At 41.5% G+C, this 14,981-nt stretch overlaps 1 protein-coding gene across 2 annotated transcripts in view; it reads right to left on the reverse strand.

The window, feature by feature from the left end:
• Positions 1 to 603: 603 nt before the first annotated feature.
• SLC12A8 (solute carrier family 12 member 8) overlaps positions 604 to 14,981 on the reverse strand; it is a 168,171-nt gene continuing 153,793 nt past the window's right edge. Inside the window, exons 11-14 of one of the 2 annotated variants that reach the window (XM_020985999.2) lie at positions 13,456 to 13,553; positions 9,765 to 9,882; positions 6,121 to 6,181; positions 604 to 1,289 (exon numbers count right to left, since the gene is read on the reverse strand). In XM_020985999.2, the coding sequence (XP_020841658.1) occupies positions 1,127 to 1,289; positions 6,121 to 6,181; positions 9,765 to 9,882; positions 13,456 to 13,553 (440 nt within the window). In that variant the 3' untranslated portion in view covers positions 604 to 1,126. The remainder of the gene's footprint in view (positions 1,290 to 6,120; positions 6,182 to 9,764; positions 9,883 to 13,455; positions 13,554 to 14,981) is intronic. The other variant, XM_020986001.2, reaches the window with a different exon arrangement.

The following is a 14,981-nucleotide window of genomic DNA, read 5'->3' on the forward strand; positions in this document are numbered from 1 at the left end:
CCACCCAGGAAGCAGAAAATCATATTTGCAACAGGAAAGTTTTAAGAGATGACCACACATATATTCCTCAGAGGAGCACGTATGCAGAGTTGGAAGGAACCTCAGAGGCCAATGAGAATCAATCCTCTCATTTTGTAGTTAATGAAACTAAGGCTCATGGAAGTTGAGTGACTTGTGCAGTATCACACAGGTAGTGTTCATCAGGTAGGATCTGAACCCAAGTCTTTTGACTTTTGGCAAAATTAATGCTCTTTCTATTGTACTATACTGTATCAGAATGTTGTTAAGGGAGGCAGCTAGGTGATGTAGTGGATGGAGCACTGGCCCTGAAGTCCAGAGGACCTGAGTTCAAATCTGGCCTCAGACCAAACACTTGACACTTATTAGCTGTGTGACCCTGGGCAAGCCACTTAACCACAATTGCCTAAAAAATTAAAAAAAATTTTTTAAATGTTTTTAAGGAGTAGAGATGATAATATATGTGAAAATTCTCTGTAAACTATAAGGTGCTATGTAAAAGTAAATATTATTATTACTACAGTTATGTTGGAATGCCACATTACTTCTGAAATGGCAACATAATTAATTAATACTGTGTCAGGTGCCATGTTGGACTTGTAGAAGCCATCGTCATAGCCCGTGCCTCCTGTCTTCCTTCATCCCTCCATCCTCATCCCTAAAGCTGGAGCACTGATCTACCTTCAGTAGGCCAATTACATTCCCAAGCTCCCAGCAGAATTCAGCCTGATCCCAGCTCCCTCATTCACTCCACAAAACATCTGCCAAGACCCTGGAGGCCAGAGACAAAAATGTTTTCAAGATTGTAGAAACCATAAAATAATTTCTGGTCTTTAAACTCTTTAATTTAAAAGGTATTCACTTAAAAAAGCAAAAAACCAGAAGATTTGCTATGGTCTCTGCATATACCATCTTCTTAGAGCTGAGGTCATGACTATTGGTTCCTCTTGGCTGGCAGCTCTCCAGAATCCAGATTTCTTCTATTGTTCCTCCAGTTGTCCATGTTGTTATCAATGGGGAAGCTGGGATGCATTTTCACATTGAATGAGGCTAGTCCCACCATGGTGGGTAGCTTCCTGGAAATAAAGGTTTCCATCCTTGGCAGCTCCTAGAACTGATTTATCAGCTCTTCCCTGCTCACAAGTGAGAAATGGTGGTATCGGTCCCGAGAGGCAAAGTCTGCATTCTCCTTGGTGAGCTGAGTCATCTCCATGTCAACCCTGGCCAAGGATGGTGTCAAAATAATCTCCTCCCGAGAGGACTGCAGTCTCCTTCAGTGAGAGAACCATAGAAGCACACAATCAGTCAGGAAGAATATCAAAGAAATACCAGAGTGGCCAGACTCAGTCACCTAAAGACACAGTGTTTCTACACTGGGAGGCCTGCCAATACCTTCAAAGGAGACAGCAGTTTCCACAATGGCTAGGGGAGTCATTTACTAAAAAATGCCAGCTGTCACAAAACCTTGTTTAAAAACCTTTTTGAAATGTTCTGGTGTGTTCATAGATTTGGGCTGTTTCTGAGATCATAGCTGGGAACTGTATGTCTAAAGCTGCCTGTCATCTCCAGGTATTCCTAGCACAATATTAAAAGGGTGCTATTGTATGGAAAAATCAGGTTCCACCCATCTGGCAGCTCCTGGCAGGAAAGAACAGAGAGTAGAGCTATTTGCCTTTTGCTTAAAAGAAAAAAGAAGGAAAACTGTATCCTTTTGATTAGAGAGAACCCAGACAGAGGCCTTTACATCATCCTTTCTTTCTCTTTGTCCTTTGACACATGTAAAAAAGGAAGAACAGGCTACACAGAGAGGCCAGAAAAATTCGTGCTTGCCCTTTGATTAGCGTGCCAGAGAAAAGACACAAGAACTGTCCTCAATGGAACCCTGGGGGAGACAGGATGGCCCAGTGGAGAGAACGGATATTGGACCAAGAGTCGGAAGTCCAGGATCTCAATCCCAGCTATGTCTCTTATGGGTACTACCTTATCATCTGGGCGAGAAGACACTTCACCTCTGAGAGCCCACATTTGCCATCTGTAAAATGGGGATAGGACTGACTCCCCCCTCTGTCTGCCTGCCTCATGAGGCTGAGAATCAAATGAGGTTGCCTTATGAGAATCAAAGTAAAAGTGAAATAAGTGCTTTGTAAACTGTAGAAATTGAAAGCACTGTATCCAACCACTGCTTGCTGAATAAATCAACAAAGAAACAAATAGGGACAAGATGAATGAGAAGGTAAAGAGGCTCTAAAGTTATTTGATTATAAAACATTCAGAATTTCTAATGTCTCACAGAGGACCATTTTAATCCAAGTCTAGAGACTTACCTATAGATTAGGGTTAGGATAAGCTGATAAGAGTAAAGAATTAGAAAGATATTAGATCATACCTTAGGTATTTGTGACTAGTAGATGGTGCTGGGCCTGGAGTCAGGAAGATTTGAATTCAAATCCAGCCTCAGACCCTTACTAGCTGTGTGATCAACCATGGGTAAGTCCCTTAACCTCTGTCTGCCTCAGTTTCCTCAACTGTAAAATGAAAGAATAATAGCACTTATCTCCTTGTCCTCCCAGGATTGTTGAGGATTGAATGAGATAATATTTCTAGAGCTCTTGGCACATGCTTAGTCATGTCTGACTCTCTGTGAGCCATAGCAGACCTTAGCATGCCAATACTGTCCATGGCGTTTTCTTGGCAAAGACACGGGAGTGGTTTGCCATTTCCTTCACCAGGGGATTAAGGCAAACAGAGGTTAAGTGACTTGCCAAGAATTACACAGCTAATGTCTAAGGCTGGATTTGAACGCAGGTCTTCCTGACTCCAGGCCCAATGCTCTATCCAGTGAGCTACCTACCTGCCTCTAAAAGGCACTTCATAAATAAATGCTTGCTTCCTTCCTTCAAAAGCTTGTCCTATAAGAATTCCCCGCTTAACGTTTCTGAGGCACATTGCTCCAACAAATAGCTACGTATCTTATAAAATTTGTGGTTCTAGATTCATGGCACTTAAAAAGAAAACATCAAACGACTCTCAGACAAATATTGTGTGTGTATGTGTGTGTGTGTTTGTCCTTCACTGTCAAAGAGGACCATGACATCATGGAGCTGATGATGTGACTGGCGATTGACTTTGATTTGAATGAGGGACAGCTGTGCAAAGTCACCAGCCTCACTTTCTCCTCCAGAGCCATCTGGGTCCAGTGGCCAGATATCCGTCGGGAAGACTGGACATGGCCCCGGGACTCTCGGACAAATACATGTAGTTCCATGTGTCCGAAGCACTGTCACCACCTGTTGAGAATCTAAACTGCAGGTTCATCTTGAGGATGAATAAACATCTTTCTTAAAAATGTTGGATCTGCACAAGTAAATTTATGAACTGAAAACAATACATAGAGGCTACATACATACATACACGCGCACACACACACACACACACACACAGTCTCACCTTGTGAACTGACAACAAAGGTCATACCAATACATAGAGGTTACACACACACACATACACACACACACACAAATAATACACTTTACTAGTATAAAAATAGGTTAAGAAATCTCATCTGTACAGCTCCTAAGAACACAAGATAGGTTGCCTTGCCTTTAAGGTGTTTACCAAAATGGGGATTGTGACCCTCACTAATAGCTCCTGATGAGAACTACAAGGTTCCTAGAGACAAGTGGCCTCTATCCAATCCCACCTCCTGAAGCCATTGGAGGGAGGGTCTAGGACTCTGAGATTGAGGGTTGCTTTGCTTGGAGGAAGTTTGAAAGCTACCAATGCCTTGGTTGAACTAGAGAACACAGATATGGGATCGTCAAAGCCATAGGCAGACCTTCTTTTTGCCCACTATCCTCCCTATATACACACAAAAAAATTCTAGGGCAGTTACTGAAAAGCTAGCAGATTGATGTGGACATGGCTAGGGTGACCATTTCATAATATAGCTTGGTCTTAATGCTGAGTCCTATTTCAACCACAGGTAGTGGTCATTTCTAAGAATAATCTCATATCAAATGGTGCTTTTCTGGAACATTGCAAGGGAGATGTTAGATAAGAAAATTAGAATGAAACAGAAAGAAGTCAAGCCTTAGTTTTAAAACTACAAGTGACTAAGAAGATCCCAGGAAATCAGATAAAGTCAAATACTCTCCCTGCCCCACCCTCACACCACCCCCATTTCTGACTTTGGAATTTACAGATATCATCTACCCACAATACACTAGTAATGCATCCAATGCTATCTTCCTTAGAACTAGCTAAGATATGGAAGAAAGTCAATGAGAACCGTTTTATGTTGGTATTTCATTTTCTGTGGACCCTAACACTGTGTTCTGGATGGGAAGAAAACCTAAATTCTCCTACTTTCAAACAGACAAAATAGTGACTTATTGTTATACATCTGTACCTCTTTTTTCCCCATCCCAATGACCACAGTCTTTCTTCCTTTCTCTTTAGTATCCTAGTTCCTAAGCTACAAGGCTGGGCAATTCCAATTTGATCTAACCTGCAAAAACACCCAGATAGGCTCTGTTTAGGTGTGCCTAAGCCTGTAACCTTGGCTTTCCACTGGTAACAAAGAAAGGGAGTAGGATATTAGTCGGAGCTCAAATTTTACAGAAAGGGGACTATGGTACCTTGCCTTCTGGGGAGTAAGGAAGGATGAAGAGAATACAGAATTTTCCTGAAAGCTCACCTTCCCATAAGCCTTCCCAAATGAATCAGAAAAATGCTGGTTCCTTTTCCTTGTCCAATCTAGTCTGGCAATGGACCCCCACAGTTAATAAGGGATTGTCATTTCAATCCCATACTTGCTGGCTGCCTACCATCTTCAGTGCTCCTTTGACAATCTGTTGTGGTTATTGTTTAGTCAATCAGTCATGTCTAACTCTTTGTGACCCCATGGACTCAAGTGTGTCCATGTTAGTACATTCTAGACTGTAAATATTCAGAGGGCAGCATCTTTATCTGAATCACTCTTGATAGATCAGTCAGCATAGACCCACATGCAACTGGACTGAGTTCAATAAATGTTTGTTAAACTCCTACCATATGCCATGTATATAGGTCTACAGAGACTTAATAAAAGCTTTTTTCCTGGTGACTGATAAGAACCATGTCACTGTGGGCTAGCCTCCTCATCCATCTAGGACTCAGTTTCCACCTCTCTAAAATGAAAGAAGTGGGGCAGCCAGGTGGTGCAGTGGATAAAGCTCTGGACTTGGAGTCAGGAGAACCTGAGTTCAAATCTGACTTCAGATGTATAACACTCACTAGCTGTGTGACACTGGGCAAGTCACTTAACCCCACTGCCCCATGAAAAAAAAAAAAAAAACAAAAATAAAATGAAGGGAGGTAGGCATGGTGAGGCACACTTGTAATCAATGCTCCTGGAGGTTACACCAGCTGAGAGGCTGGTGCATCAATTGAGTTTGGGAGTTCTGAGCTATAGTAGGTCTAAAGACAAGCTGCTGTCCATATTAAGTCTAGCACCAACATGGTCAGCAACTAGGAGCAGGGGGGAAGCAGGGAGAAGGGGAGGCTACTAGGCTGCCTATGGAGGAGAAAATTGGTCCAGGTCAGAAAAACAGAGTAGGTTAAATAAAAGGTTCTATTCCAATCAGTATTGGAACTGGGTCTGTGAGTTGTCACTATACTTCCAGCCTGGGCAAGATATAGAGATCCAGTCTCAAAAAATGATGATGATGATGATGATGATGATGATGATGATGATGATGATGATGATGCTAGACTAGTTGGCCTACAAGGTTTTTTTCAACTCTGACATTCTATTAGTCTCAGGATGGTGGCCCACGAGGAGAGAGACATCGGCACCTTGTCCCTATTCCTGGACTGGGAACCTCTAGGTAGACTGCAGTATATTCGGTTTGCCAAGGCAAAACCAAAGCAAAAAAACTGGAAGAAGGAAGGGTAGAGGAAGCAGAGTGAAAAAAAATCCTGACTCCTTCAATAGGCTTTCAAAGGTCAAACTCATCCTGATTCACATTCAAGCCAGGCCTGACTGGGAGCAGTTTCACTGCATCCCAGATCCCAGGAATGTTATCTACCCATGGCAGAAACACTAAAAAATTTTACACCAACCTGAATGAAGGTATCAGAAGGGACTTCATCCATCTGAAAAGGCTAAAATTGGTAGCAGCTCCTGTGGAGTCAGACAGATACAAGCATAGTTTTGACAAAAGTTCTTCCTGGTCCTGGTAACCACCCAACTTACCAACTTATCACATCATTTTAATCTCTATTACTGGCCAGTAATGGCATTTATTAAGTGTCAAAAGTGAATTACAGGATTTAATAAATGTAAGAAATTTCTGATAATTTTCCTATAAGCTTTAATTTAGGGTGATGACCCAAAAATTAAGGAAGGTTTATCACAGGCCTGCTTTTGAAAATAAAAATGTGTGTGTGTGTGTGTGTGTGTGTGTGTGTGTGTGTGTGTGAAGTCTTTAAAGGTTTATGAAAATTAAAAATATGTGGTAGGGAGAGAAGTAAGAAGGCTGGGAAAGTACAAATGATAATTTTACTAAGTCCTTTACAAAAAATCTTTTGGGGGTTACAGTGGTGGAATTTGTATACACATTATACAATTTCTCTTTGTATACCCGCTTTCTTTACCTTGGACACAGTAATAAAATCAATACTTCCATTGCTTCTAGAAAGGGGATATCAAACTACTTCCCTACGGATCAAATCACCATCCCTATGGCTCGCCAGACCACCATTCTGTTTCCCGGCAATCACAGGCAAGTACACCTCATTTTTGTAGTTGCATTCTTAGGGCTTTGTCCAGTACTTGGATTATAAACACTTTCACTCATTCATTCATTCATTCATTCCCATGTGGAAGCTGAAGCTTAAAATGTGGCTGACATTAACACAAATTATTCACATAGTCTTGACATTATATGTATTCATCAACTAATGTCCAATATCTCTTCAGGGAGTTAGTAGTTGCTGACTAGCATTCAGAAAACTAGCTGGCCAAGTTCAACTTGTGTTAACTATTTGGTTAATGCTGACCCTCTAAAATATGATTACAGTATGTCTTTTACTGGTATCATTTTTGGTGCCTATCCAGTAGTTTAGCTTAAAATGAAAATTAATCCATTTCAGAATTTAGCAATAATAAACACAACTCTAAAGACCCTCATTTGTGTTTTAAGGTCTTTATAGTAAACCTTTTGGATAAATCTAAGGTACAGTAAACTTTTTTAAATTATGATTTCATTGATTCATAATCACTTTAAAGGGGCCTAGACTAAAGTTTGCTATTGAATTACATTTTAAAAAATTGAATTCTCTAAGTTAGTATTAATAAACGTGAAGATTGTTGGGGGAAGATTTGGGGTGGACCAAGACGTTTAAAGTACTTGAGAAAAAAACTGCTTCTTGGAACATTAGAAGCACCACTGACATGCTAATAATTGTTATGCTAATTATAAACCACTCTATATGCTAAGGAAGGCTCTCTAAGGACTTCTAGGTAAAATGCCTTTGGTGACACTGAATTATTGCTCATAATTAAAAGTTTATGTCAATTAAAAAGTACTCTACAATCAAAGGACTCACCACTACTCATTAGCTTCCCCCCACAAACCCTCTGAGTCAATGAGGTTTTATTTTATTATTTAACTAATGTCATTACTACTTGATTAAAAATAATTACAATGTATCACCATAATTACGCTCCAAAAGATCTAGTATTTTGCCCCATTAACTTTATTTTGAATTTTGGAACCATTGTTTTGTTGAAAAGGGCCTTCTTAATGTCTTTCTTCTGGTAAATGTTTCCTTAGGTGCTATGCTAATAAGGGCAGGTAGCAGGTTCCTTTAATGGGCTTTGGGGTAAGATAACATTGATCCCATGGTCAAAGACTGCACCCTTGCTGCTGGTTCAGGGGGTTCTGGAAAAAACAGGATCAGTTCAATCTAAAGCCAGTCCTAGCATCGCAAAAATAATTCACGGGTATGCCTTGCTTTGTGTTCCAATATCCCTCTTCCCAGAATCCCTCTCCAGACCTCAAGACTGCAGGTTAGTGAAATAGTATTCAGAGGAGTCCTTTATCAATTCTGGGATGTACTGGTTATACACTGGTTCCCACAGCCTCTCCTCAGGTCTATAGCTTGTCAGTCTCCTAGGTACCAGAGAAAGCCCTGCTACTTCTCTGAGCTGAGAATATCCTTCACAGCATATTCTTTATCACAGTCTATCATCAGCAATGGTGGGTGAGAACTTCAAGGTAGCTTGGGGTCAAGGTGAGCTCATCATAGCAAATACTAGTGAAACTCAAGTCAGGACAGGTCCAGCTGGTAGGATTTACCCTCTGTGTGATGAGGAAGAGGCTATGGCCAGTTTTTGAGGATGTCTCCAGGTGGGGAAGCTGCAGGTGGATGCTGGAGAGATGTTACACTCAAGAGTTCTCCAAGAGTGTGGGGTTGCTCAGAGATTTGTCTTTATGCCCATTGCGGTGTGCATGGGATACGCAATAAGTTAGCATCTTCTAACTCCTTCAAGTAGTCTATGGCAAATCAATCAAGTCAGTTGCTAGTCAGAGAGCTTAAGAGCAAAAAATAATATAAATATGCTAAAGATAAGGAAACCAAAGAATGCACAGAGTCCAGAAGGCAGCATTTTGTTCAAATTCAAGTAGGTACCTGGAAACTGGAGTCTTTTTTTGTTTCTAGAGGTAAAAATGCTCAGCCACAAACTACAAACGACCTCTGGCACAGCCCCAGCGGGCCCTGCTGACTCAGCCACCTGTGGACAGGGGCACTTATGACCAACAACACGCATCTAACATACATGTGATGGGTGTTAACAGGGCCACTTGAATTTGAAGAATATCTTTTTGGCATGAAATCAAGTTACTTCATCATTCAAAGACTCAGCTGAAATCTGGGCTGTTGGCCTCTTGCAGGAACCAATCTGCTCTTCACACTCCCTCACCATCCCTTCACTCCCCACTCCTCCTATAGCAGAACTAACACTTATTTCTACTTGGCAAACCCCAGGGCAGCCAGGATTGGGGGCTGGTCCCTGCCTCCACAGGAAGCCTGTGAAAGCTCTTGAATGCAGGGAGACACAGCACTGTTCCGAATTAGGCTCCTTTCTGGGGGCTGCCCATACCTTACCCAGATTCCTCCTGGGGTTCTTACTTCCTGTGGCCAAGGCTGCTTCTTAATCACCCTCTCTGCTTTTTTCTTATATTGTTCCTATTATTCTTGCAGATTTTATGGTTTGTGATCCTTTATCTGGTTTCTGGAAACTTCTGCCCACTCAGCCTCCTATTGTACCTACCCACCTAGTGCTGACCTTCATTGGTTGACTGTGGATTCCTGGGGACTTTCAACCTGCTATTGCCACACCAGAGCCTGGTGACCTCTTCTGTATCTATGTTCCAACTAAATGAACCAATGAGCATGGGGCCTACTGATTATTCACAAACCCTTTGTAATGAAGGACTTCTAAATTAGAGCAGAGGTGCTTAACCTTCTCTGTGTTGAAGCCCCCTCTGGAATTCTGTGGAAGGCTGTGGAACCCTTAGCAGAATAATGTTTTTAAATGCATAAAATAAAATGCATAGGATTACAAAGGAAACCAAATATATTGAAATAGTTATCATCAAAAAAACATCAAAATGTTTTTTAAAAAACTAAGTTCATGAATTCCAGGTTAAGAACCCCTGATCTATAGTAAGAAGGAGTGGCATTCTGCCTACACTTACCAGGGTAAAGGCCGGGGCTGACTTGGCCTATGTAGAAATAGAGGATCACAGCAACCCCTATGTCCACCAAGGCATAGATCCATTGAATCACAAACATGATGGTGAGGGACCCGATGGCCTGTTGGTAAGCAATGCATGGTTTTGTGAACAGATAATCCTATGGTTTCCTACATGACAAGGAAGCCTCAGTCCTGTTGTCTTATGTAATGACCCATTCTCCAAGCTCTTTGGATAGTGATAGTGAAGGTGAAAGTTTGTAGAATGAAATATTCTCTTGATGCAAACTCCTCCTTTAGGCCAATAATTTCAACTCAATTCAACTAACAATAAATAAACATTTATTAAGTGCCTATTATATGCTAGACACTGAACCACTTAATCAAAGGAACTCTCTACTTTCTTCCTGTAGAAATCCTATCCATCTCTAATAGCCCAGTTCATGAACCACTTTTTTTTTTAACAAATGAGGAAACTGAGTCCCAGTAAAGTTAAGTTACTTGCCCTAAGTCACATAAGTAGTAAGGATCAGAGATGTAATTTGAATCTAAGTTGTCTGACTCCACATCCCTTCCTCATTCTTCTCTTCCATGCCTTATTGGACCCCTCTCAGCCAGAAGTGATAGCTTCCTTATCTTAGTGTTCCTAAGGGCTGTATGTAAGAATGCTGTCCTGATGAGGTGCCAGAAATAATAATAGTGATGTAAAATTTACTAAGTGCTTTACACGTGCTATCTTATTTGAGTTTCACAATAAGCCTGGAAAGTAGGTGCTATTATTACCATCTTCATCTTATAGATGAGGAAACTGAGCCAAACAGAGATTAAGTGACTTGCCCAGAGTTCACACATCTAGTATCTGAGGTCGAATTTGAATTCAGGTCTTCCTGAATCCAGGCCTCAATGCTCAGTCCACTACACTACCTAGCTGCCTAATTATGGGACACATAAAAATGCATAGCAGCAAAGCACATGTGCTGACTTCAAGTGCCTAATAACCAAGATTTTTTTTGTCTGACTCTATCATTTCAATTAGTACGGGAAGTTCCCAGTGAATAAAAACCCTTTTCCAATGCAGTAAAGTCTTAGAGAGTGCCCTGGGGCTCTGAGAAAGTTTAATGCCAGTGCCCAGGGTCATATAACCATTATGTGTCAGAGGGAGGACTGAAACTCAAAGTCATTGTTTTGTCAATGGCTAACTTGATGCTGAAAGCACAGGCAGCTAGTGACAGGCAATATTGGTAACATTTTCCTCCACCATCTCCCTTCACAGTAAGTGGCAGCAGCAGCCTGAGGATGCTGTTGCCCCAGTGGATGGAATGGAAGCCTCACGCTGCTGCTCAGCATCTCCCTCGGGAAGCCTGAGAGTGGACAGACTTATATCAGGTGTCGCCAAATGCTGCAGTGAGGTTACTTCCCTACTCCCACAGTACATCCAATTGTGTATTAAATTGATTTACGTACTTCATAATCTCACTAATCGGCAGGTAGGTGTTTGTGGACAAAATCCAGGCCATATTCATTTTAGTATGAACTATCGATGTTGTGGGAGGAATAACAACTATTACTGAGGTAGCCAAGCCACAATGGATAGAGCACACAACTTGGAGCGGAGAAGATCTGAGTTTGAACCCTGCCTCAGACACTCAGACTTGGTGACCCTGTGCAAAATTGCTTATCTTCTCTCAGCCTCAGTTTCCTCATCTGAAAAAGTGGGATAATAATCCCACCTACCTCATAGGGTTGTTGTAAGCATCAAATGAGTGAACATATATAAAACATATATAGAGTACTTCAAAGTATTATATAAATGTTCACTGTTACTACTACTACTACTATTTGTTGTTGGTTGTTTCAGTTATATCCAACTTTTTGTGACCCCGTTTAGGGTTTTCTTGGCAAAGATACTGGAGAGTTTTGCCATTTCCTTCTCTAGTTCATTTTACAGATGAGGAAACTGAGGCAGACAGGGTTAAGTGACTTGCCCGGGGTCACACAGCTAGTATCTGAGGCTGAATTTGAACTCATGAAGATGAGTCTTCCTGATTCTAAGCCCAGTGCTCTATCCACTGTATGTATACTCCTCTTCCTCCTAATAATAATAATAATAATAATAATAATAATAATGATAATCTGCTTGAAAACTATGGCAGGCAGGCAATGCTGTATAGCTGAGAAGTCATAATGCACAACACAAGAAAACTGGAAGGTCACCATCACATAGATCAGTTTTTCCCTAATGAAACTATCCTCAATACTTTAGTCTGTCAATAAACATTTATTAAGTGTCTACTATATGTCAGGCATCTTGCCAAGTGCTCAGGATACAATGAAAGACAAAAGAGAAGCCCTGCCCTCAAGGAGCTCACAGTCTAATGGAGGAGACAACATACAAACACACAAAAAAGCTGTATACAGTATAAATTGGAACTAATCAACAAAGGACAGGCCCAAAGGAATCATGGGAGATGGAGAAAGGTTTCTTATGGAAGGCGAGATTTTAGCTAAGACTTGAAGCCACAAGACGGAGATGAGGAAGGAGAGAATTCCAGGGATAAGGCACAGCCGGTGAACATGCCCGGAGTCTGGAGATGGAGTGTCTTGTTTGAGGGACAGCAAGAAGACCACTGCCACAGAGTGGAAGTGAGTAAGATGTAGAAGACTGGAAAGAGAGGAAGGAAGCAGGCTATGGAAGGCTTTGGGTCCCCAACAGAGAGGATGTAGGCTCGAACCATTCACGTCGCTTCTTGGTTCCCATAGCATAAAAGTCCAATGCACAAGTAGCCAAAGCTCTCTAGCTTTGATGGACCGCCACCACTGCTATGGAAGTCGAGCCACCCTTCTACCCACAGGTCATCATGACAAACACGGAGGTGAGGGGAGATACATCTAGCTGAATCAAAGCTGCATCTTTGTAGGACTTTGCTTCCATCTGCTATTGAGCAAACTCCCTTTTATTACACCTGCTACAGTCTACAATTGTCTTATTCCAATTCCAACCCTGAATCCTCCAGACTAAGTCAGGCCTGACCCAATATAACATGCCTAACAGGGCCTTGAATATAGCTTTTTTTGGAGATTTGGGTTTTGGCTTATGATTTTACCAATGTAAGGAACTCTTGGTATGGAAATTCCCTCAAGTAACAGATCAGCAGGAACTCTTAAGAGTTCCCTGGGACTGATTGATTAAATGACTTACTTGCTCACAACTATGACTTATGTATCTGAGACAGGACTTGAACCCAGATCTCTAACTCTAAGGTAGGCTCTCTAAACACTACATAATACTGTGGATTTTTTTTTAACTAATTACTCCCTCCCCCCAAGAAATGTTGACTAAGTTGGTTTCATAACTTACTGCACATCCACCCACACAAATTAAATCTGGGGAACTTATGCATTTAGGAGAATTCTGCATGCTTCTGGGAACAAATACTCATTTAGAAAGTAAAATCTCAATTAAAATGACACATCATTAAAATTGCAATATGGCCCTGCTGAGGCTCATCTAAATTATAATATGACAATCTGACAAATTGTATTCCTGGGATCAAATAATAACAAGAATGATGTGGGGGGGAAGGGGAGAAGGCTCTCCTGCCTTTCATCCAGGCTTGGATCCCATGGAACTCCACCCTCCCTTACATCCTGATCTGGACCCCAGAGCCAACCAAGGTCAAGGTACGGTTACTCACCCCAAACAGGGAGACCCACGGGTTGCACAACTGAGTGTAGAAGGAAACCGGTCTCCTCTTGACATCCTGTTCCTGGGAATTGAACTTTGGGAAAGAATCTGCAGAGGACAAACCCAACCCTGAGTTCAATTGTGTTATGTTACCAAGCCCTCTTCTATTTTTACAAGCAAGCTCCTCCACCCTTCCCCCAGATTCAGTATAAGTTGCAAACCCTACCTCCTCTTCAACCAGACAATATTACATTGGTAAGTGTCTCTCCCTTTTCCAGCCTTTATTAGATCTCTTTGAAGACTTAGGATAGGCGTTACATAAGGCTACTTTAGAACCTTCAGTCAAAAATCACTCAATAATCCCATGGTATCTACTTCTCTGTGCTAAAAGCTGTGTAACACTTCTTTCCAAAAGCAACACCATTCTGATGTAGGGTGCTTACTGAGGTAGAAGTCCCCTTTTCTCATTGAGCTAAAAAAATGTCTCTTCACATGAATGGGGCCAGGAATATTATGTTCTTGCCACTGAAAAATACATTAAGAATAGTATGATATAGTGGAAAAACAGTGTCTGGAATGACAGGTCTAGGTTCTAGTGACAACTGTCTCACTTAATAGTGATATGACTTTTTTGGTGGAGAGATCTGTGAGTTCATCTGTATAGGGAGTTCCCAGTGTGGAAATTCCCTCCTCCAATGCAGATCAACAGCTCTTCTATAATTGATCATCTTATATCACAAGAGATTAGGTGACTTGCCTAAGGCAAGAGATGAGCTAGTGTGTGTGTCAGAGTTAGAGCCTGAGTCTGAAGGCCAGGGCTCTATCCCCTGAGCATACTGCCTGTCATGACCTTGTTATAGGAAAAGAATGAGGAAAGCATAGACCAACTCTTGCTCATCCATTCATTCATTCAATTATTAATTTATCTGGGCCTGAGTTTTCTCCTCTGTTAGGTGAAGGGGGAAGATCTACATGGTCTCTGAAGTTCCTCTTGGATCACAATACTATGATCCTATTAATGTAAGAATCATTACAACCATTTGGAGATGTTTAAAGCCAGTGGAAAGCTTACGGCAGCCCCTGTGACTGCTTCCTGAATGCTCCCATTTCTCCCATTTCTTATTCTAGAATGTTCTACTCGCAGTGATCTGTGGTCTTTAAAGCAGGGGGAGCCTGGTTAATGGAAAGCCACAAACCTTATTTAAGCGATCTGTTTCATTCCTTAGCCCTCATCCTCAATGAGTCAGTCAACAAATGACAGGTAGCTATGTAGCACTGATGCTTTTCAAAGTACACTGGTATTTGTTATCTTATTTTACTCTAATTCTGATGTAACAAATTAAGAAATTCTCTCTCTCTCTGTTTCTCTCTCTCTCTCTCTCTCTCTCTCTCTCTCTCTCTCTCTCTCTCTCTCTCGCTGGTGCTTCCTGCCCATGTAACCTTGAGAAAGTCACTTGATCTCTCTGGTCCTCAGTTTCCTTGTTTATAAAAATGAAGGGATTAGCTGTCTTCTGATGTCCATCTCCAAACCTATGA

This window comes from Phascolarctos cinereus, unplaced genomic scaffold (assembly GCF_003287225.1).
Source record: "Phascolarctos cinereus isolate Bilbo 61053 unplaced genomic scaffold, phaCin_HiC Scaffold_726;HRSCAF=1367, whole genome shotgun sequence".
NCBI classification, from domain to species: domain Eukaryota; kingdom Metazoa; phylum Chordata; class Mammalia; order Diprotodontia; family Phascolarctidae; genus Phascolarctos; species Phascolarctos cinereus.